The sequence below is a fragment of the Cetorhinus maximus genome, chromosome 10, assembly GCF_964194155.1.
Source record: "Cetorhinus maximus chromosome 10, sCetMax3.hap1.1, whole genome shotgun sequence".
Taxonomy (NCBI): domain Eukaryota; kingdom Metazoa; phylum Chordata; class Chondrichthyes; order Lamniformes; family Cetorhinidae; genus Cetorhinus; species Cetorhinus maximus.
The window spans coordinates 26,152,771-26,177,419 of NC_135888.1; the positions used below are offsets into that span (position 1 = coordinate 26,152,771).

General features: G+C 45.4%; 1 protein-coding gene across 1 annotated transcript in view; it reads left to right on the forward strand.

The window, feature by feature from the left end:
• Nucleotides 1–1,816: 1,816 nt before the first annotated feature.
• The window catches only part of LOC144685591 (bromodomain-containing protein 3-like), a 48,250-nt gene continuing 25,417 nt past the window's right edge, over nt 1,817–24,649 (forward strand). Inside the window, exons 1-10 of the mRNA XM_078550261.1 lie at nt 1,817–1,875; nt 2,691–3,011; nt 5,679–5,816; nt 7,246–7,375; nt 8,148–8,347; nt 12,173–12,544; nt 14,033–14,161; nt 14,418–14,612; nt 20,231–20,448; nt 23,595–23,887. Coding sequence (XP_078406387.1) covers nt 2,814–3,011; nt 5,679–5,816; nt 7,246–7,375; nt 8,148–8,347; nt 12,173–12,544; nt 14,033–14,161; nt 14,418–14,612; nt 20,231–20,448; nt 23,595–23,887 — 1,873 coding nt within the window. The 5' untranslated portion in view covers nt 1,817–1,875; nt 2,691–2,813. The remainder of the gene's footprint in view (nt 1,876–2,690; nt 3,012–5,678; nt 5,817–7,245; nt 7,376–8,147; nt 8,348–12,172; nt 12,545–14,032; nt 14,162–14,417; nt 14,613–20,230; nt 20,449–23,594; nt 23,888–24,649) is intronic.

The following is a 24,649-nucleotide window of genomic DNA, read 5'->3' on the forward strand; positions in this document are numbered from 1 at the left end:
ATGAGGAGCTGTGGGATTTGACTTGTATCCTGTGCTCAAGTTGAGAACACCTCGCTTACAGATTTAGTTTTCTTGAATTGACTCCCCTCCAAAGCTAGAATCGAGGCCGTTGATTTACGATGAGTGAATAAATCACATTCCAGGCCTATTATGTGAAATATTTGGATTTTTAAAACCTGATGCTCTGAGATCCCATTCTATTATTCCATTCAATTTTCTATGCAAACTGCTGGTGATTATTATCAGTTGTACCCTGTGGGCTCTCTGCAGTGCACTCATATCCCAGCTTGAAAAGTAACAAAAATTAAATGAGCTAATTTGCAAAATGCCACATGACATGTTTCACAGTGAGGATATCTTCAGGTGGGTTGTGGGGTACTTGATGGATTCAGGGGGGTTGTGTGGGATATTTGGGCTGTAGGGGGGCAGGGGTGCAGGCAGAATTCACATTGAGTTGCAGTGTGTTTTGGGTGAAGGACTCTACAGTAAACAACAGCAACTTGCATTTATATAGCACCTCTAACATTGTAAAACTTTCCAAAACTTTTCACACATTATCAAAATATCAGCTGGGATGTGAAAATGTGTGTGGTGTACAGCAAATTGTGTCAGATGCTCATCATTAAGATGTGCTTAGTTAAGTTTATTCACTGTGACTGGTTGCCATGGAGTTTCTCAGATTACCTAATAGTTGCTGCTGTTTGGTCATGTAGTGCACTGCCTCAATGTCTATGGGCTGTATGATTTATGAAGGCAGCACTGAGTTTGTGAAATGCTGCAAAGTTATATATGTTGTCCTTCTGTGTTGAGATCCTGTGCAATTTGTAATCTATAATCAGGGACAATGTATCAAAAATCACTCCAAACCTGATGGATAAACCTGATCTTTCTAACTTGCTAGTTTGAATTTTCTGATGTCTACTTAAGGCGATCAATGTATCATATATTTCATAAAATCAGAATGACTACAGCACAGAAGGAAGGCCACTCGCACTGGCTCTCTGCAAGAACAGCTCAGACCATTCCACTCCCCTGCATTTTCCCTTTGGCACTTTCTCTTCAGGTGCTTATCCAATCTGCTTTTGAAAGCCATGATTGAATCTGCCTCCACCACACTCCTGAAACAAAACCGAAAATTCTGGAAAAACTCAGCAGGTCCAACAGCATCTGTGGAAAGAAAAAAAATAGTTAATGTTTCAAGTCCTTATGACTCCTCCTCTTCCATTCTGAAGAAGAGTCATACAGACTCAAAACGTTAACTTTCTTTTTCCACAGATGCTGTTAGACTTGCTGAGTTTTTCCAGCATTTTCTGTTTTGTTTCAGATTTCCAGTATGCGCAGTATTTTGCTTCATCCAGCATACTCTTGGATAGTACATTCCGGATTGTAAGCGCTTGCTGCTTTTCTCATATTGTTGTTACTTTTTCCCATTCAACTTAAATTGGTGCCTGGTTCTCCACCTTTCTGCCAATGGGAGCAGTTTCTCCTTACCTACTCTGTCCAGACCCCTCAGGATTTTGAATAGCTATCAAATTTCCTCTCAGCTCTCTGTTGTCTGAGGAGAACAACCCCAGCTTTGCCACGCAATTGAAGTTCCTCAAATCTCTCCCCTTTCCAAAGCCCTCACATCCTTCCCAAAGTGCAGTGCCCAGAACCTGACACAATTTCGCCAGAGGTTCTAATTGGGGCTTGTGGTCAAGGATTTGGATAAGTTCCGTAAAACTGCAGTCTGTGCATTTCCAGCTGGTGTCACTGGCAGTGACCAGGAGCGGGAATCCTGACTGATCTTTATTTCCAAGTTGACAGGTACTGAGGACAATTACAACCTCTGAGACCTATCTGGATTGGTACAATGCTGCTGTTCTGATTATGCCTGTGAGTCTCCTTGTGCTTTGGGTTATTTTTGGTACTTGGTATTTCACATCTTCTCATTGCGTAACCCTATCAACGAATCAGAAGGGAGTCAGTCAATGTGAAGTGATTCAAGTGGCAAACCGCCTGGGACCTGGTTTCTGCTCCTGTTCGTATGCAAACCTCTGGTTATTTGATTTTAAAAGCGCATATACGTTTTGAAATTGTCATCCTTTCACTAAGATCTGTCAGGAATGCTGAGTTCCCTGTTTCATTACCTTGGTCCCAGCTCAGTTTCTACATTAGAGAAATGCTGCTTAAGCACCTTCTACCAGCACAGATTGAGTTTTCATTTGGTGATGTTTGTTATATGATGAAGCCAGGATCCACTGTTCCCTGAAGCCTTCAATCACTGCGGTTCTGAGACCTGTCTAGTTCTACAATGGAGTGGTTATGGGGAACAGGCAGGAAAGTGGAGTTACGGCCACAATCAGATTAGCCATGATCTTATTAAATGGCGGAGCAAACTCAAGGGGTTAAATGATCATCTCTTATTTCTTATGTTATATTCCCAAACAGCACATCACCTGCCAAGAAATCTCATAGTGGGCAGAATCATTTACTGAGTTGCAATGTTACTAGTTAGTGCTGTGCTTTAGGCAACACCTCTTCCAAATACCATCCTTTAACCAGGCGGAGCATGGATGTTCCCAGCATGGCCCTGTTGTCACGGTGACGTGTTCAATGCTGCCTTCTCATGATACTCTTTAAGGTGATATAGTGTGTTTCACTCACTCTTCCAATTTGTTCTCTTCTAAAACGACCTTTTCTTTCCACAGGTTGCATGGTGGAGGGAGGACGGGGTGGTTGGAGATGGGATTTCAGTTACATTTGGAGAGCTTTGAACAAAGAGGAAAATCCAGAGGTTGCCATTGAGGTGTGACGTGTTGTGGAGCCCGCAGATGTCAACAACTGCCCAGCCACTCACCTCCATTGGGACAGTTGTCGCTTCATCACCGGAGGTTATGAGCCCCAACAGGCCTGGACGTGTGACTAACCAGCTCCAGTACATGCTGAAAGGGGTGGTGAAAACACTGTGGAAACACCAGTTTGCCTGGCCTTTCCATGTCCCAGTTGATGCTAAGAAACTTAACCTGCCGGTAAGTCCGGCTCCAGTCGCGCTATTAGATCATTAAGTTCAAGGTGAGGGGCAGGAGGTTTAGGGGAGATGTGAGGAAAAACTTTTTTTACCCAAAGGGTGGTGACGGTCTTGAATGCGCTGCTTGGGAGGGTTGTGGAGGCAGGTTGCCTCACATCCTTTAAAGTGGCACTGCAATCAATTTCCTTCACATTATTCACAGAATCTCAGTGCAGAAGAGGCCCTTTGGCCCATCGAGTCTGCACCGACACGTGAGAAACACATGACCTACCTACCTAATCCCATTTACCAGCGCTTGGCCCATAGCCTTGAATGTTATGACGTGCCAAGTGTTCATCCAGGTACTTTTTAATCAGGATACACAAAAATAAATATTGGCTATGCTCATTGGGTACATGAAGCACCCTAGTGCAGTGTTGAGTTACAAAGGTGATTCCTGGTCCCATCCCTCTGCCTCGGCCTTTGGTCTGATTGTTGATCTAAGTACATGGGAGGACAATTGGCTTCGGTGCCTGTGGGCTAGATGGAGGGGAAATCAGCCAGGGTTCCTGCTCCTGATCACTGTCCAGTGAGCTCTAAAGTACAGGGATACTGGATGGGTGATAGAGTAATAAACAGTAATGGGGGTTGGATATATGTAGATAACTGATTAAAGAAAGGTGGTCCAAAGAACAATGGGATCTTGGGCTTGATTACAAAAGGTGAAGAATATCAAAGAAAGACAATGCTGCTGCAGTTACACAGGTACCTGGCAAACATGAGTTGCAATGTTACTTCTATCTCTGATGTCCTGCCTGTGGAAGGATGTACTGAGTTTGGATTAGTGGCTGCTTTAATCTGGTATACATTCCTGAAGATAAGGTTAAGGAGTGATTGGCCATCTCTGACCAATTTGATTGAGTTTTTCAAAGAGGTGACCAGGTGTGTAGGTGAGGGCAATGCATTTGACGTAGTCTACTTGGACTTCAGCAAGGCTTTTGATAAGGTCCCGCATGGGAGTCTGAGAATGAAGGTAAGAGCCCAAAGCAGATTGGATCCCGAATTGGGTGAGTGGCAGGACGCAGAGGGTGATGGTCGAGGGGTGTTTTTGTGACTGGATGACTGTGTCCAGTGGGATTCCACAGGGATCGGTGTTGGGTCCCTTGCTGTTTGTGGTATATATAAACAATTTAGACTTGAATGTAGGAGGGTTGATCAGCAAGTTCACGGATGACACGAAAATTGGTGGGGTGGTAAATAGTGAGGATAGCCTTTGATTACAGGAGGATATAGATGGGCTGATCAGTGGCAAATGGAATTTAATCCGGATAAGTGTGAGGCGATGCACTTGGGCAGGACAAACAAGGCACGGGAATACATGATGAATGCTAGGACCCTGGGAAGTACCGAGGATCAGAGGGAACAGTGTACATGTCCACTGTTCCCTTAAGATAGCGGGACAGGTAGACAAGGTGGTTAAGAAGGCCGCTTGGGAAACTTGCCTTTATTAGCCGAGGCATAGAATATAAGAGTAGGGAGGTTTTGCTGGTACTATATAAAATGCTGGTTAGGCCACAGCCAGAGTATTGCTTGCAGTTCTGGAATCCGCATTATCGGAAGGGTGTGATTGCACTAGAGAGTGTGCAGAGGAGATTTACCAGGATGTTGCCTGGGCTGGAGAGTTTTAGTTATAAGGAGAGATTGGATAGACTGGGGTTATTTTCCCTGGAGCAGAGGAAATTGAGGTGGGACAAGATTAAGGTGTATAAAATTATGAGGGGCATAGATAAGGTAGACAGGAAGGAACTTTTCCCCTTGGTGGAGGGATCAATAACCAGGGGGCATAGATTTAAGGTAAGGGGCTGGAGGCTTAGAGGAGATGTGAGGAAGAATTCTTTCACCCAGAGGGTGGTAGAGGCAGAAACCCCAATAACATTTAAGTAGTATTTGGATGTGCACTTGCAATGCCATGGGATACAAGGCTATGGGCCTAATGATGGAAAATGGGATCAGAATAGTTAGGTACTTGTTTGACCAGCACAGACTCAATGGGCCAAAGGGTCTTTTTCTGTGCTGTAGACCTCAACTCTTTATGATCTGGCAGGATTGACAGGGAAGATGAGGACCACTCTTCTCTTTAGTTAGAGGGGGCATAATCTGGTAAATCTAACAGTCATTTAAAAGCAAATCCAGAAGAAAACATCTACACACAATGGATGTGAGATTGTGGGGCATTGCAACAGGAGCTGAGGAATAGAATTGGAAACTGCTGTCCCCTCGAAGAGGTAGTTAATGATAATGTTATCTGTATTTAAATCTGAATATGTATTATTCAGGGTCGGGCCTGGGATGGCAACTTGATTTTGGCTTTTGTGTCCAGTGGATTTAAACTGATTGCCATGTGGTCAGACACTTGTTGCTCTTCATTGGATTACTTAGTTTCTAGAAGGAGGTGAGATTACTGAACCAATAATGAGCTTGGATTGTCTTTGTTAAAATAGCTGTACAAGGGTGAGCTGTCTATATGAGTAACAGTAAATTTAGTGTTTCTGGGTGGACCAGTGGTCAGGAGGACACTGGGTGGGCAGCTGTGAGGCTGCCTGGGAGTGATGGTAGTGTATTAATGTGCAAGAAATGTACTCGATTTTCTTTGAGTTTTAAATGGTTTCCTCAAAAATCTTACTTCCAGGATTATCATAAAATTATCAAGCAGCCCATGGACATGGGGACAATAAAGAAACGGTTAGAGAACAACTATTACTGGAGCGCGAATGAGTGCATGCAGGATTTCAACACCATGTTCACCAACTGCTACATCTACAACAAGGTAATGCATCTACAACATAGACTTTCTTTATGTTCACATTTCTTATTGGTCAAACGTGCCCCCCACCCGTCCCTGTCAGTCACTCCTGCCCCCACCCAACCTTCTTAATCTACCTTCTCCAAAGAGTAGAAATGGTAGCATAGTGGGTTGTGTTACATGACGAGTAACCTAGTAAACTACTCGTGGCTTGGACTAATGATCTGGGGAATGAGTTCAGCTCCCATAACGGCAGCTGGGGAATTTGAACTTTTGTGAATTAAATAAATCTGGAATAAAAGGCCAATCTCAGTAATGGTGACCATGAAACTACTGGATTGTCATTAAAACCCATCTAGTTCACCAATGTCCATTAACAACGGAAATCTTGCTGTCCTTACCTGACTCCAGACCCATAACCACGTGACCTTGACTTTTAACTGCCCTCTGAAATAGCCTGGCAAACCACTTGGTTGTGAAGAAGGTGCTGGTCATCAAAACCTTCTCAAGGGCAATTAGGTATGGGCCATAAATGTCAACCCATCCACAACCCATGACTGAATAAAAAAAATGTAGATAATGATTAACAAGCTTCTGCCAATCTATCGAAACCTCACTAAACATTTAACATCTTAAGGCCAATTAGACTCTATGATTTTGTCACTTCCCCTTGGAATAACCAAGTTGTGTCCTTAAAGGGACTGGCCAGGTTAAATGTTTTAAACGTGGCAACTGCCTACTGAGCATCTGTTAGAATAACGTGGTAAATAATGGAAGCCAATATCAAGCCAGTACATCACCAGCTGAGAGCAGGAGGGACCCTCATGAGAGAACCTGTCAGGGCTGACAGAACATTCCTTTCTTAGTTCACTCTAGCTTGTGTTGTACATTTCTGTTTGATGTTCTGTCCTTATAGCAGAGAAGGTTAAGGAAAGACTCAATAGGGGTGTTTAAAATTATCAGGGATTTTGTTGGAATAAATAAGTTTCCAGTGGCAGAAGGGTCACCAACCAGAAGGCATGGATTTAAGATAATCAGCAAGAGAACTGGAGAGAAGATGAGGGTTTTTTTTTACACAGTGAGTTGTTGTGTTCTGGAATGAACTGCTTGAAAGGAAGTGGGAGCAGATTCAACAGTAATTTTGAAAAGGGACATTGGATAAATACACGAAGTGGAAAAGTTTGCAGGGCTATGGGGAAAGAGCAGGGGTGAATAGGACTAATCGGATAGATCTTCCAAAGAACCTGAACAGGCATACACACTTGGTGCATCGAGTGGTCTCCTTCCGTGCTGTAAGATTCCATAAATCACCTCCATTCCCCACAGCCTCCTTCCTTGCAGTCGATGTGTGATTTTGTGATGCGTGTCCTGTGATTTATGTCACAATCATGCACCCTGAACCTGTCATCATTCCCTATGTGCATGCCCTTTTGAACCTGCTCCTCTCTCGCAGCCCGGCGATGACATTGTGTTGATGGCGCAGACCCTGGAGAAGATCTTCCTTCAGAAAGTTGCGCAGATGCCCCAGGAAGAAGTGGAACTGATGGCCCCACTGCCAAGGGATAAAGGTCGAAAGCAGCCAGGTAACTAGAGTTGTACAGGTTCATGATTCAGATTTAAGTTGTAACACGCAGCTCACATTAGAGCAGTACCTCCACCTCCTGCGAGAGGTACCAACGTGGTCACAGCTTCCAGCCATGATCTCTGCTGAACCACTAGAATTCGGGGTGGCTATGGGTTTCAGACCCCCATCACTACTGAACAACTGTACAAGATTGAGCTTGGACTGTGATTATATTCTGTGGTGGAATAGTCCATAAATGTTGGCTTGTATTAAGAAGGGACTGAAGAGAGATCGTGGTGTTTGCTCAGCGCTGATGAACCCGTGTCCTGGCAAAAAGTTGATGCTTTTAGCAGAAACAGGAAGAAAGCCATTTTCCCGAAAGAGAAGTTGTTTTTTGAGCTGGATCCCAGATATTTATTCATTTCTCTTTCTCCATCATAGCAGAATGGTTTTTCGAAGCTTGTGGGCAGTGGGTGTGTGTCAGTCAGGTAGCACTGTGGTGTGTTTATTATGTTCTTAACCAGCGAATGGATCAAACTGGTTTTCTGTTTCCCGTGTTCGATTGCCCTCGCCAAGATCCTGCCTCTGAGCATATGTGGCAGAAGTTGCCCAAAGGCCGGATGGAAGGGAGGGACGGTGATACCGAGGAGACGATTGCACCACCAGTGACTCTAATCCTGTACCAGAAGGCCTTATGTGCCTGTATCCTGTGTTTAAGTGTTGTCTTAGTTTTGACTGGTGGGGGGGTTACTCTGCTCCTTATTTAGTGTACCGGTAATCTCTCTCTGCAGGAATGCAGCAGGTGGCAGCAGTGTCTTCAGCCAGTGAGCCAACAGCCTTCCCAGAAGCTCCTCCCACAACTTCTCCAACTCCTATCATCATCTCCACTGCAGTGCCACCTGCCATGCTCACCCAGGTTACGGCGGCCTCTGCTCAGTATTCCAGCCCAGTGATGCCAGTAATTCCTTCACCGACGCAGCTGATTACCAAGGTAATAGCCCCGCACCACTTCTGGCTCCATTTATTGATTGGTTAGTCAGTGCGCAGCGATTGGCTGTCACTAGCCCTATGCACAGGCAGATAGTCTTGGATTTAAGGCAGGATTTTTGTGTGTGAAATTGCTGCCTTAGTGAGGCAGTGACTGGCATCCAGACAAATAGACAAGAAAAATCTCAGCTTCAATCGCTTGCCTCTGGGCTGAGAGGACAGTTACAGGCTTAGAATGGGGTTTGTTGTGGCCTATAGCTGGCTGTACAGAGTAAGCGGGACCCAGGTGAGATACATAGAAACTAGGAGCAGGAGTAGTCTATTCGGCCCTTTAAGCCTGCTCTGCCATTCAATATGATCATGGCTGATCCTCTATCTCAACGCCATATTCCCGCTTTCTCTCCATACCCCTTGTTGCCCCTAATATCCAAAAATTTATCAATTTCTTTCTTGAATATACTCAGTGACCTAGCCTCCACAGACTTCTGTGGGAGAGAATTCCACAGATTGACCACCCTCTGAGTGAAGACATTTTTCCTCATCTCAGTCCTAAATGACCTGCCCCATATCCTGAGACTGTGGCCCCTGGTTCTAGACTCCCCAGCCAGGGGAAACATTCTCCCTGCTCCCAGTCTGTCTAGTCCTTTTAGAATTTTATACGTTTCAATCAGCTCCCCTCTCATTCTTCTAAACTAGTGAATGCAGGCCCAGTCGAACCAATCTCTCCTCATACAATAGTCCTGCCATCCCCGGTATCAGCCTAGTGAACTTTCGCTGCACTCCCTCGATGGCAAGTATGTCCTTTCTTAGGTAGGGAGACCAAAACTGCACATAATACTCCAGGTGTGGACTCACCAAGGCTTTGTATAACTGCAGTAAAACATCCCTACTTCTGAACTCAAATCCTTTTGCAATGAAGGCCAACATACCATTTGCCTTCCTAATTGCTTGCTGCACTTGCCTGTTTACTTTCATTGACTGGTGTACAATGACACCCAGATCCCTTTGTGCATCTACAATTCCCAATATATCACCACTTAAATAATACTCTGCCTTTCTGTTTTTCACACCAAAGTGTATAACTTCACATTTATCCATGTTATACTGCATCTGCCATGTATTTGCCCCCACACACAACTTTCCTAACTCGCCCTGAAGCCTCCTAGCATGCTCCTCACAACTCTCAACCCCGCTAGTTTTGTGTCATCAGCAAACTTGGAAATATTGCATTTGGTTTCCTCATCCAAATCATTTATATATATAGTGAATAGCTGGGGCCCAAGCACTGATCCCTGCAGTACACTACTAGTCACTGCCTGCCACCCGGAAAAAGACCCATTTATTCCCACTCTCTGTTTCCGGTCTGTCAACCAATTCTCACTCCATGCCAGTATATTACCACCAATCCCTTGTGTTTTAATTTTGCCCACCAGCCTCTTATGTGGGACCTTATCAAAAGCCTTCTTGAAATCCAAATACATCACATTCACTAGTTCTCCCTTATCTATTCTACTAGTTACATCCTCAAAAAACTCCAGTAGATTAATTATGATTTCCCTTTCATAAACCCATGCTGACTTTGTCTAATCCCGTTAATGCTTTCCAAGTGTTCTGTTACCACACCTTTTATAATAGACTCTAGCATTTTCCCCACTACTGCTGTCAGGCTAACTGGTCTGTAATTTTCTGTTTTTTCTCACCCTTTTTTCAATAGTGGGGTTACATTAGCCACTGTCCAACCTGTAGGAACTGCAGAGGTTATAGAATTTTGGAAGATGACCACCAATGCATCCAATATTTCCAGGGCCACTTCCTTTTGTACTCTGGGGTGTAGACTATCAGGCCCTGGGGATTTTTCAACCTTTAACCCCATTAATTCCTTTAGTACGATGTTTTTACTAATACTGATTTTCTTCAATTCCTCCCTCTCACTAGACCCTTGGTTCTCTAACATTCATGGGAAATTATTTGTCCTCTTTTGTGAAGACAGAGCCAAAATATGTGTTCAATGCTTCTGCCATTTCTTTATCCCCCATTATAATTTCCCCTGTTTCTAACTGCAAGGGACCTACGTTTGTCTTTGCTAACCTTTTTCTCTTCACATATTTATAGAAGCTTTTGTAGTCAGTTTTTATGTTCCCTGCAAGTTTACTCTCATATTCCATTTTACCCTTCTTGATCAATCTTTTTGCCCACTTTTGCTGAATTTTAAACTGCTCCCAATCCTCAGGCTTGCTGTTTTTTCTGGCAATTTTATATGTCTCCTCTTTGGATCTAATACTATCCCTAATTTCTTTTGTAAGCCATGGTTGAGCCACCTTTCATGTTTTATTTTTGCGCCAGACAGGGATGAATAATTGTTGTAGTTCATGCACACGTTTTTTAAATATTAGCCACTGACTATCTCCACTCAACCCTTTTAGTAAGGTTCCCCAATCCATCATTGCCAACTCGCGCCTCATACCCTCGTAGTTCCCTTTATTTAGATTCAGGACCCTAGTTTTGGATTCAACTTCTTCACTCTCCATCTTAATGAACAATTCTATCATTTTATGTTCGCTCTTCCCCAAGGGACCCCGCACAACAAGATGGTTAATTAATCCTTTCTCATTGCAGAATACCCAGTCTAGGATGGCCTGCTCTCTAGTTGGTCCTAAACGTATTGGTCTAAAAAACCATCACATACACACTCCAGGAAATCCTCCTCCACAGTATTATTGCTAGTTTGGTTTGTCCAATCTATATGTAGATTAAAGTCACCCATGATTACAGTTGTACCCTTATCGCATGCGTCTCTAATTTCCTGCTTAATCCCTTCTCTTACATCTCTGTTACTGTTTGGGGGCCTATAGACAACCCCCACCAATGTTTTCTGCCCCTTGGTGTTTCTTATCCCCACCCAAACAGATTCCACATTATGATTTTCCGAGCTAATATCCTTCCTCACTATTGAATTGATGTCCTCCTTTACTAACAATGACACCCCACCTCCTTTCCCTATTTGTCTGTCCTTCCTAAATATTGAATCCCCCTAGATGTTCAGTTCCCATCCTTGGTCACCCTGCAGCCATGTCTCCATAATTGCAACTATATCATAACCGTTTATGTCTATTTGCACTGTTAATTCATCTACCTTATTGTGAATGCTCCATGCATTAAGATACAATGCCTTTAGACTTGTCTTTTTAACCTTGTTAGTCATCTTAGTTTTATTTTGCACTATGACCCCATTTGTTTTTCGCCTTTGTTTTTTCTGCCTTTCACTTTTGCTTCTTTTCTGTCTTTTGTTTCTATCCTTGTTTCCCCCTCCTCTGCCTCCCTGCTCAGGTTCCCATCCCCTTGCCATTCTAGAAAATGAACCACAGAAACTGATCCTATTCAACAGACACAATGTTCTTGCTCCATGTGAGGAGAAGGATAAAGACTGTTCATAGTTCAGCCAGAATGTGGATCATGGCACCTTGGAACATGAGGAGGAGGCGGCGGCGGGAAAGTGTAATGTGGTAGTTGTAGGGAATTCAACAATTAGTACACCAGATAGAAGCCTTTGTCAGGGGCATCGAGAGTTCCACATGGTATGTTGCCTACCTGGCGCAAGTTCAAATTGTGAAACGGCTTTGAAGATTCTAAATTTAGTTAAGGCTGACTTCAAAGGGATGAGACAAAAACAGTCCATAGTAAACTGAACAAATCTGTAAATGGGTAAAACAACAGAAGATCAAGGGGAGGCTGAGTTAGGTTGTGATACAGTTGAAGTTTATGGTTTTGGGGAGTGGCAGGTTGTTGATTGTGATATTGACGTCAAAAGCCTTTTGTTTCTTTATTATAGAAAAAAGGTGTAAAGCGGAAAGCAGACACTACGACTCCCAGCACATGCGCCATCACTGCAAGTAGCAGTGAGTCCCCTCCTCCCGCCTCAGCAGAACCCAAACCCTCAAAGCTAGCGTTGCGGCGGGAGAGCGGGCGCCCCATCAAACCACCCAGGAAGGACCTGGAGGAGGTGGAGCTCCAGCATCCCCTGGGGAAGAAGGGGAAACTGACAGAGCATCTGAGGCACTGTGACAACATCCTGAGGGAAATGCTGTCCAAGAAACATGCAGCCTATGCATGGCCTTTCTACAAACCAGTGGACGCCGAGGCCCTGGAACTGCACGATTATCACGAAATCATTAAGCACCCGATGGACCTCAGCAGTGTGAAAGTACGTCAGCTTCTCCTGTGCTCTGACAGAGAGGGAACTTGTGATTGTTCTCGAGCAGATGCAGCCTCAACTTGAGGACTCAAGCTCTGGTCTCCATCACTATGTTTCACTTAGTTCCAGATCTCTGTTCTGGTGTTTAATAGGGTTTTTGAGGGTTCATGGGTGAGGCGATTCCTGGGTGAGGGTCAGTGCTAAAAGGTGAGAGGGCAAATTAATTCCACATAGGAAGTTTTTAGCCACCCCTCGCACCCACCCCCAACCATGAAGTATTGTGCAGAAATGGGTTCCATGAGCAACAGTTCCTGCCCTCTCTTACCTTAGGTGAGACAAGAAAAAAGAAAGGACTGGCATTTCTTCTCCTTTCACAATCTGAGGGTGTCCCATATGCTTTACAATGAATGAAGAACTTCTAACGTGTAACCACTGTTGAACTTTAGGAAGCAAAGCAGACAATTTGCACACTGCAGGCTCCCCCAACCAGCATTGGCACAAAGCAATGACTGGAACCATGTCAGCCATGGTTCAGTGGGTAGCACTCTCGCCTTAGTCAGAGATTTGTGGGTTCAAGCCCCACTTTAAAGATGTGAGCAAAAAAATCTAGGTTGACACTCAAATGCAGTACTGAGTGAGCACTGCATTGTTGGAGGTGACAGTAGGCTGTTCAGGGGCGATGTCAGGAAGCATAATAAATATAGGAAGCAGGAATAGGCCATTCAGCCCCTCAAACCTGCTCCGGTATTCAACTAGATCTTGGCTGATCTCCTACCTCAATGCCATTTTCCCACACATATCCCCATATCCCTTGATGTCTTAAATAACGAGAAATCTATTGATCTCTGCCTTGAATATATTCAATGACTGAGCATCCACAGCCTCCTGCGTTCGAGAATTCCAAAGATTCACCACCCTATGAGTGAAGAAACTCCTCCTCACCTCCATTCTAAATGATCTGTCCCTTATTCTGAGACTGTCTCTCCTGGCTCCAGACCCGCCAGCCAGGGGAAACACCCTTCCTGCATCTACCCCGTTGAGCCATGTAAGAATTTTGTAAGTTTCAATGAGATCGTCTCTCATTCTTTTAAACTCAAGAGAATACAGACCCAGCCTCCTTAATCTTTCCTCATAAAACAATCCCACCATCCCAGGAATCATTGCACTTCCTCTATAGCAAACATATCCTTCCTTGGGTAAGGGACCTAATCTTCACATACTACTTCAGATACGGCCTCACCAAGGCTCTGTATAACTGCAGCAAGACATCTTTACTCCTGTAGTCAAATCCTCTTGCAATAAAGGAGTAGTAGAAATGTAAGTCCTTTCTTCTTGACTGTGGTATTGCTTTTCCTTTATTTGAATTGATGCGAAGCTGCAATATGGATGTTCCTGATGGGTTGTGTGTTTGGTGTCCCCTACAGCCAGGTGCTTGTGTCTTGGTTACAAAATATTCCATTGGCAGTGCAGGATGTTTATTTGTACTCTGTTTTGCAGAAAAAGATGGACAGTCGGGATTATCTGGACGCCCAGGGATTTGCTGCAGATATCCGATTAATGTTCTCCAACTGTTACAAGTACAACCCTCCGGATCACGAGGTGGTGGCAATGGCCAGGAAACTACAGGTAGGAATGCGTGAGACTACACCACACAGACTGCACCACAACCCTGGTCTAGGGGCTGTGACTGCGCCGCGCGCTGACTTTTTTTAAAAATGCATTCACGGAATGTGGACTTCGCTGGCTGGGCCAGCATGTATTGCCCCATCCCTAGTTGCCCTTGAGAAGGGCACCACAGGCTGTCGCTGCACTGCGACCCTGGCCTCGTAGTGACCTTGGCCTTCACCATGGGTTGATATTGACTTGGTTTATTCCATTTTAGGACGTATTTGAAATGCGGTTTGCGAAGATGCCGGACGAGCCTCTTGACACCTCTCTGCCCCCTACCCTACAACCACCAAACATCACTAAGCCCAAAGTGTCATCGAGTGACAGCAGCCGTGAATCCTCGTCCAATTCCAACAGCTCAGATTCTGAAGAGGAGCGGGCAAATCGACTGGCTGAACTGCAGGAGCAGGTGGGTGTCAGCAACCCCTCCACTCAAAGGAACATGGTAGATATCAGCAGCATATCTTGACATTATGCATGTTTTTACTAATGTTTCTTGTCTACTTGTAGCAACAGCACTGATCACAGTGTTGACCAGATTATCTATATAAATACAACTACTTCAGATTAATGCCTTCAGTGCAGGGGTTTGTCAGGTCCAAATTCTCAACTGGTCGACATGAAGAGGTTGCTTTGCAGTCAGGATGATAGCGTAGTATTGATATTACTGGACTTGTAAATTAGAGGCCTGGGCTAATGTACAGATATTCGTTTAAATCTCATCACTGCAACTGGTGAAATTCAGTTCAGTTAATTCATTAAATCTGGAATAAAAAACCAGTATCATTAATTATGACAATGAAACGGCTAGGTTGTCGTAAACATCCATCTGGTTCACTAATGTCCTTCAAGGAACAAAATCTGCCATCTTTACCTAGTCTGACCTTTTTAAAAATTCATTCAGGGAATGTGGACTTCGCTTGCTGAACCAGCTTGTATTGCCCATCCCTAGCTGCCCTTGAGAAGGTGGCGGTGAGCTGCCTTCTTGAGTCGCTGCAGTCCTGTGATGTAGGTACATCCACAGTGCTGTTAGGGAGGGAGTTCAGGATTTTGACCCAGCAACAGTGAAGGAATGGCGATATATTTCCAAGTCAGGATGGTGAGTGGTGGCAGTGTTCCCATCTATTTGCTGCCCTTGTTCTTCTAGATGATAGTGGTCGTGGATTTGGAAGATGCTGTCTAAGGAGCCTTGGTGAATTCCTGCAATGCATCTTGTAGTTGGTACACACTGCTGCAACTGTGCATTGGTGGTGGAGGGAGTGAATGTTTGTAGATGTGGTGCCAGTCAAGCGGACTGCTTTGTCCTGGATGGTGTCAAGCTTCCTGAGTGTTGTGGGAGATGCACTCATTCAGGCAATTGGGGAGTATTCCATCACACTCCTGACTTGTGCCTTGTAGATGTGGACAGGCTTTGGGGTGTCAGGAGGTGAGTTACATGTCACAGGATTCCTAGCCCCTGACCTGTTTTGTAGCCATAGTATTTATATGGCTATTCCAGTTCAGTTTCTGGTTAATGGTAACCCCCCCCACAGGATGTTGATAGTGGGGGATTCAGTGATGGTAATGCCATTGAATGTCAAGGGGCGATGGTTAGACTCTCTCTTGTTGGAGATGGTCATTGCCTGGCACTTGTGTGGTGTAAGTGTTACTTGCCACTTGTCAGGCCAAGCCTGGATATTGTCCAGGTCTTGCAGCATTTGGACATGGACTGCTTCAGTATCTGAGGAGTTGCGAATGGTGCTGAACATTGTGCAATCATCAGTGAACATCCCCACTTGATGGAAGGAAGTTCATTGATGTAGCAGCTGAAGATAGTTGGGCCCAGGACACTACCCTGAGGAACTCCTGCAATGATGTCCTGGAGCTGAGATAACTGACCTCCAACAACCACAACCATCTTCCTTTGTGCTAGGTATGACGCTAACCAAGTGGAGAGTTTTCCCCCTTGATTCCACACTTGGTCAAAAGCAGCCTAGATGTCAAGGGCATTCGCTCTCACCTCTCCTCGGGAGTTCAGCTCTTTTGTCCATGTTTGAACCAAGGCTGTAATGTGGTCAGGAGCTGAGTGGCCCTGGCGGAACCCAAACCGAGTGTCAGTGAGCAGGTTATTGTTGAGTAAATGCATCTTGATAGCACTGTTGATGACTCTTTCCATTACTTTACTGATGATCGAGAGTAGACTGATGGGGCGGTAATTGGCTGGTTTGGATTTGTCCTATTTTTTGTGTACAGGACATAGCTGGGCAGTTTTCCACATAGCTGGGTAGATGCCAATGTTGTAGCTGTACTGGAACAGCTTGGCTAGGGGTACAGTAAGTTCTGGAGCACAACTCTTCAGTACTATTGCTGGAATATTGTCAGAGCCCATAACCTTTTGCACTATCCAGTGCCTTTGACCTTGATATCACGTGGAGTGAATCGAATTGGCTGAAGACTGGCATCTGTGATGCTTGGGACCTCTGGAGGAGGCTGAGATAAATCATCCACTCGGTAGTCCTGGCTGAAGATTGTAGCAAATGCTTCAGCCTTATCTTTTGCACTGATGTGCTGGGCTGCTCCATCATTGAGGATGTGGATATTTGTGGTGCCTCCTTCTCCAGCGAGTTGTTTAATTGTCCACCACCATTTACGACTGGATGTGGCAGGACTGCAGAGCTTAGATTTGATCCGTTGGTTGTGGGATTGCTCAGCTCTACCTAACACTAGTTGATTATGCTGTTTGGTACGCAAGCCTGTGTTATAGCTTCACCAGGTTGATACTCTTTTTTTTTGTACCTGGTGCTGCTCCTGGCATGCCCTCCTGCATTCTTCATTGAACTAGGGTTGATCCCCTGGCTTGATGGGGATTGTAGATTGGGGGACATGCCAGACCATGAGGTTACAGATTGTACTCAAGTACAGTCTGCTGCTGCTGATGGTCCACTGTGCCTCATTGATACCCAGTCTTGAGTTGCTAGATCTGTTTGAAATCTATCCCACTTAGCACGGTGGTAGTGCCACACAACATGGTAGAGGGTATTCTCAATGTGAAGGCGGGACCTCGTCTTCACTACGACTGTGCGATGGTCACTCGAACCGAGACTGTCATGGACAGATGCATCTGCGGCATGCAGGTTGGTGAGGATGAGGTCAAGTATGTTTTTCCCTCTTGTTGGTTCTCATACCACCTGCTGCAGGCCCAGTCTAGCAGCTATGTCATTTAGGACTCGGCCAGCTCGGTCAGTAGTGGTGCTACCGAGCCGCTCTTGGTGATGGACATTGAAGTCCCCCACCCAGAGTACATTCTGCGCCCTTGCCACCTTCAGTGTTTCCTCCAAGTGGTGTTCAACATGGAGGAACACTGATTCATCAGCTGAGGGAGGGCAGTATGTGGTAATCAGCAGGCGGTTTCCTTGCTCATGTTTGACCTGACGCCATGAGACTTCATGGGGTCCAGAGTCGACGCGTACCCAGTCAGATTCCCAGGGCACCTCCCTCCCGACTGTATACCACTGTGCCGCCACCTCTGCTGGGCCTGTGCAGCCGGTAGTACAGGACATACCCAGGGATGGTGATGCTGGTGTCTGGGACATTATCTGTAAGGTATGATTCCGCGAGGGTGACTATCAGGCTTGACTGGTCTGTGAGACAGCTCTCCCAATTTTGGCACTAGCCCCCAGATGTTAGTAAGGAGGACTTTGCCGTTGTCGGTTCCAGTGCCGAGGCCGGGTGGTCCATCAGGTTTCATTCCTTTATTGAGACTTTGTAGCGGTTTGATATAACTGAGTGGCTTGCGAGGCCATTTCAGAGGGCATTTAAGAGTCAACCGCGTTGCTGTGGATCTGGAGTCACATGTTAGCCAGACCAGGTAAGGATGATAGATTTCCTTCCCTAAAAGACATTAGTGAACCAGACGGGCTTTTACGACAATCGACAATGTCATCATTAGACTTTTAATTCCAGATTTTTATTGAATTCAAATTCCATCATCTGCTGTGGTGGGATTCAAACCCGGGTCCCCAACGCATTACCCTGGGTCTCTGGATTACTGGCCCAGCAACACTACATCATTGCCTCCCCTTCATGTGACTCCAGTTCCACATCCATGTGGGCTTGACTCTTCACTGCCTTCTCAACTGGCCCAGCAAGCCACTCAATTGTTAAGTTTGCTCTTCAGGAGGTCAATTAGTGAAGGACAATTAATGCTTTGCTGAACCCCAATCAATGCCTGGGCTGCTCGTATATACAGTAGGATGAATGAAGATAATTCTTTAGGACAAGGTTATTCTCACTCTGATTGGCTGGTTATCAACTTGTTTTTTTTATAATGACTGAAACCAGTTGCAGCATTCTTGGGAAAATAGGTGACTTAAGACCTTTGACAAAGGAAATTCCAGTGATGGCAAACTGTACCCATGGGTTCCACTGACATGGACTCACTGGGGTACAGATCCCCCACACACTGATTCTCACTGGGGTACAGGTCCCACACACTGACTCGCTGGGGTACGGGTCGCACGCACACAGACTCTCTCTGGGTTACGGGTCCCGCACACACTGACTCTCACTGGGGTGCGGGTTCCACACACTGACTCTCACTGGGGTACAGATCCACCACACACTGACTCTCGCTGGGGTAGGGGTCCCACGCACACTGACTCTCACTGGGGTACGGGTCGCATGCACACTGACTCTCACTGGAGTACGGGTCCCACACACACTGACTCTCACTGGGGCACGGGTCCCACACACACTGACTCTCAGTGGCCGAGGGGTTTCATCGATGTTGCCCACCAGTGCCTCAACCAAGGCCCCGTTCCGTGTGTGAGCCCTGGCATTGGATTCTGGAGACACACTGACCCTGGAAGGCTGAGTTCTCGTTCCAGCCCTTTCCTCACCCAAGGTCTGTCGACACTCTCACTGGGGTATGGGTTCCACAGGCTCTGATTGACCACTCAAGGTTTATTGACTCTCACTTTACAGTGGATGTTGAGCAAGAACAGGCACCCTGACCAATTTCCCTGACCCTAATTCGGGCACTGAGCCCTACGGACTGCTGCCATGATTTACTCATAACAGGTTGAAGATGGAACCTGTCATTGCTTTTCCCTTGGGTTCATTCCCAGGTTGGGGTAGTTGCCCATTGAGTCTGTAAGGTAGTAGATGTGGAAGACTGGCATTTATATATTACCTTCCAAGACATTAGGCATTTCCAAAGTGCTTTGCAGCTGAATAATTTTGAATAGATGTCACTGTTATAATTGCAGAAAAAACCCCATGGTAATGAATTTTCGCAAAGCAAGATCCCACAAAGAATGAAGTTGATTGGTCCAAGCATTTCATGGAAATCTTCCCTATTTATCAGCCACACAGTACGAGCACCCGTAGTCCTGTGGGATATTTTCAGCCCACTTGAGAGGACAGACACTAACTCTGTTTAATGTCCAATTTTTAACAGGGCACCTCCAACAGTGCAGCACCCTCTCTGTGCTGTCCCTCCAACAGTGCGGTGATCCTTCTGCGCTGAATCAGTTACAGCGCAATGCTCCCTCTGCACGGACCCTCCCACAGTGCAGTGCACCCACTGCGCTATGCGACGTTCCCTCTGTGCTGATCCAACACAGGGCAGTGCTCCCATTCCACTGATCTTCCAACAGCACAGCGTGGCACTCCCCCTGCACACACACTGTGGCACTGCTTGCTGTGCGGTGCCCCCCTCCCCACCGTGAGCACCCTCCGACAGTGCGGTGCTCCCGCCCGCACACTCTCCGATGGTGTGGTGCTTCCCCCCCACGCACACCCTCCGACAGCACAGCGCTTCTCTCTCTTTTCCCCCTCAACCCCCGCACGCACCTTCCAACTCTGGAGTGAGACTTGAACCCACAACCGGAGGCAAAAGCACCATATCCAGCTGAAATGCGGAGTTGCTGGTTTATGCTTTGACACCAGGAGACAGTGAGCTGGCTGAAGATCAGCATCAGTGTAAAAGTTGCCAGATTTCTTGAACATTGAAGAGAATCTTGTTTTTAATTGTACTTGTCCCCTCAGCTGAAAGCTGTCCATGAGCAGCTGGCAGCTCTGTCCCAGGCTCCTGTCAGCAAACCAAAGAAGAAGAAAGAGAAAGAGAAAAAGGAGAAAAAAAAGAAGGACAAACACAAAGTGAAAGTGGAGGAGGAGAAGAAGGGCAAGTCCTCTCAGGCGAACAAGCAAGCGCAGTTCAAGAAACACAGCAGCAAGAAGCCAGGCAGTGCAAGTTCACTGACCAGGTGCGACACCCAAAAACAACTGTAGCAGCAGTGATTCAGTAGATAGTGACTTGAATCACAGACGTGTTCAATCTATTAACAGAAGCATAGAGTACAAAGGCAAGGGAGTGATATTAAACCCTTTATACAATCACTTTTAGGCACCTGCTGGGCTATTGTGTTCAGTTCCGGTCACCACACTTTTAGGAAGGCTCTCAAGGCCTTAAAAGGCTGCAAAGGAGATTTATTGTAATGGTTTTTTTCATATATATAAATTACTTCATATTGGAATACAAGAGTAAAATTTCAAAATTTACCAATGCTACCAAACTTGGAGTTGCAGCAAACAGTGAGGATGATTCCAGTTGACTAACAGGACGTAGATAGGGCAGCAGAATGAGCAGACAAGAGACTGATGGAATTTAATACAGATAAGTATGAGGTGATGCACTTGGTAAGAAGGCAAGGTGCAATGTGGAATTAATGGCACCGTTCTCAAGGGTATACAGGGACAGGAGGACCTGGGTTTCATGTGCATAGATTTTGAAAGTGGCAGGTCATATTGAGACAGTGTTAAGCAAAGTGTATGGGATCTTGGGTTTCATAAGTAGAGGCATTGAATACAAAAGCAGGGGAAGCAATGCTGAGCCTTGATAAAACACTCCTCCACCCTATCAAGTCCCCTCAGGATCTTAGATGTTAGATCTAAGATCTGTGCAAGATCCTCAACTATTTATAATCTATATCAATGACTTGGTTGAAGGAACTTAATACGGTTGCTAAATTTGCCAGTGACACCAAGGTAGAATGGAAAGTAAGTTCAGAGCAGGTAGAGAGCCTGCAAATGGATGTGGACAAGTTAAGCGAATGAGCAAAAATTTGGTAGATGGAATATAATGTGGGAAAATGTGAACTTGTCCACTTTGGCAGGAAGAATCGAAAAACAGCAAATTATTTAAATGGAGAGAGATTGCAGAACTCTGAGGTACAGAGGGACCTGGGTGTCCTGGTACATGAATCACAAAAAGTTAGTATGTAGGTACAGGGTCTTGGTGAGACCACACCTGGAATACTTCTTACAGCTTTGGTGGTTTTATTTGAAAAAGGATATGGTTGCATTAGAAGCAGTTCAGAGAAGGTTCACTCGACACATTCCTGGATGAAAGGCTTATTTTATGAAGAAAGGTTGAACAAGTTGGGCCTATACCTACTGAAACATAGAAGAGTGAGAGGTGATCTTATTGAAAAATAAGGTCCTGAGCGGACTTGATATTGTGGATACCAGGAGAATGTTTCCACTTGTGGGGGAGACTATAACGAGGGGACATCGTTTAAGAATGAGGTCTCCCTTTTAAAACAGGGGTGAGATTTTATTTTTTCTCAGAGGGTCATCAGTCTGTGGAATTCTCTTCTCCAGAAAGCAGTGGAGGCTGGGTCATTGAATTTTTTTAAGATTGAGTTAGATTTTTCACGCCCTAGCTCTGGTTAGGCCCCAATTAGAGCTTTGAGTCCAGTTCTGGTCATCACACTTCAGGAAGGATGTGAGGGGGCAGAGGAGATTTACCAGAATGGTTCTAGGGATGAGGGAATTTAGTTATAAGGTTAGGATGGAGAAGCTGCGGTTGATCTCCTTGGAGCAAAGGAGATAGAGGGATGAAACATGACAAGTAGACAAAGAAAAGCTGTTCCCCTTAGCTAATGGTACAAGGATAAGGAGACACAAATTTAAGGTTTGAGGCAAGAGTTAGAGGGGGGGGATGTGAGGAAGGAGGAGGAATGAGTGGTAATGACCTGGAACTCGTTGCCTAGGAGGGGTGATGGAAATGGTGACAATCAATGATTTTGAAAAGAAATTGGATGGACACTTAACTGGCACAAACTTTCAGAGCTACAGGGATAGAGTGGAGAAATGTGACTGATTTGGATTGCTCTACAGAGATCCAATATGCACTTAATGGACTGAATGGCTTCTGTACCGTAATGACTGAAGATGAAAGGGAGATTTAATACAGATGCTCAAAATCATGAGTGACTTGTATAGAATAAATAAGAAGGAACTGTTTCCACTGGCAGGAAGTTCAGTAAGCAAAGGACACACATTGAAGATAATTGACAAAAGTACCAGAGAGGAGATAACAATTTATTTTCACAATTAGTTATGATCTGCAACTGGGGAAACAAATTCAAAGAACTTTAAAAAGGAAATTGAATACATACTTTTCGAAGTGAAGAAAATTGGCAGGGCTGTGGGAAAAGGCAAAAGTGAGGGTGGGATTGGACAGCAAGGGGCAGAGTTAGAGGGGGAAGGATGTATTGTCTCTGCTGCAGTAGGAAAGAGAATGGGAATTTTCTTGAGCAATGGTATGTGACGGGCCAATGAGTGATCAGATGGTTCTTAAATGTGGTAAAGCAGAAATGTTTATAAGAACAGAAAAAAGCCTATTAATCCCAGCAAAGCCATCCTTAATAGAGCAACTCTCCATCCCTCCACCTCATCCCTGCTCCATCAACCCCACCTTCTCCCTTAACACCATATTGCTCGACCTTACCATCTCCCCATGTCCATTGACCCTGCAGTCTGCTCCCCCTCTTCCCTCTGACGCTGCCGTCTGCCCCCCGTTCTTCCAACCCCACTGTCTCCCCGCGTTCCTCAACCCCGTCGCCTGCCCCTCCCATCCCTAAATGTATTCTATCACTAGAAACATGTCAGATATTCTCCAGACCCCATGAAGTCCATCAGCTTCAATGTCCTTTCCTGGGAACTTAGAACATGATTCAATTACCCTCTTGAATGATAAATTCCCCAACTTAGCTTCTTAGTCCGAACTTGCTTCTTATCATTTTTTGTCCTTATCACTCCATACGCCCATCCATTCCCCCCAACACCTCTCCCCTTTACTCTTGCTCCCTCCACATACCCATACCTCTCATTGATCCGCCAACTCCTCTGCATCTATCCCGCGTCCTTCCATGATCCTGCCACCCCCTTCTCATTCCCCACCTAATATGACCCTTAACTGTAATGAATGGCTTGTAGTGACTGCATTTGCAAAGTAACTTGTTTGGTAAGTGTAATTGAACATCCTGAGGATGTGAGGTGTTGCTCTTTGAATGCACAGTTCTCCTTCCTTTGGCCTGGAATATTTCTGTCTCTTACTTGTGTTCAGACCCCTGAAGAAAGCTGTGAAGCAGGCTGCTTTAGTTTATGACTCTGAAGAGGAGGAGGCAGCTCAGCCAATGTCGTATGATGAGAAGCGTCAGCTGAGCCTTGACATCAACAAGCTGCCAGGTGAAAAACTGGGTCGGGTGGTGCACATCATTCAGTCAAGGGAGCCCTCTCTCAGGGACTCCAATCCCGATGAGATTGAAATAGACTTTGAAACGCTGAAGCCCACAACTCTACGAGAGCTGGAACGATACGTCAAATCTTGTTTACAGAAAAAGCAAAGAAAATCACATAGTAAGTGAAAATATTTGTGACTTGTAATGCCTCACATAAATCATGCGTACTGGAGAATTATAATATCACAATGCGCATTGTGTGTTTGAAATATTAGCTTTGGAGTGTGTGTATTTGGTTTGCATAGTTGTATGTTTCACTCCTCACATCTCTGAAAGGGATAGGGCTCCAGGAAGAAGCTGCTTACCTTCAACCAGTCACCGTTTCCTGTGTCACCATCAGTGAGAGGCCATGGACATCAGATCCTGTGCTCATGCATTTTTAAAAATTTATTCATTCATGGGATGTGGGCATTGCTGTTTTAGCACCAGCATTTATAGCTAATTGCCTTTGAGAAGGAGTCACTGCAGAGCAATCAGGCCAGGAGTTCTGGCTTTTCCCCCCTCCCCTCCCCAGCTTGCCCAACTCAGGGCACTGACATCAGTTGCAGCGCCCTGACATGCTGACCTGATTGAGATCACTACCCCAGCACAGACAGGGACAAGCCTGCTGGTTCCTGCTCAATGTGAGGCTGATACTGTATAATACAGAGCCAAGTGTGGGCTGAGAGACAGGCTTTGCAACAAGCTTCAAGATAAAGTTACCCAATCTGCTTTGAGTCTGTGGTCACTGTTTCTGACTCAGTAAAAATATGCAGTGCATGTTAATTGAATGTTATAGCTGATTGCACAGAATTGGGACACAAATGTGCGGTGAAGTTTAGAAAGGTTTACTTTCCTTGCTGCTTTTTATGTGAATGTGCAGATATTTTCCTGAATCAAT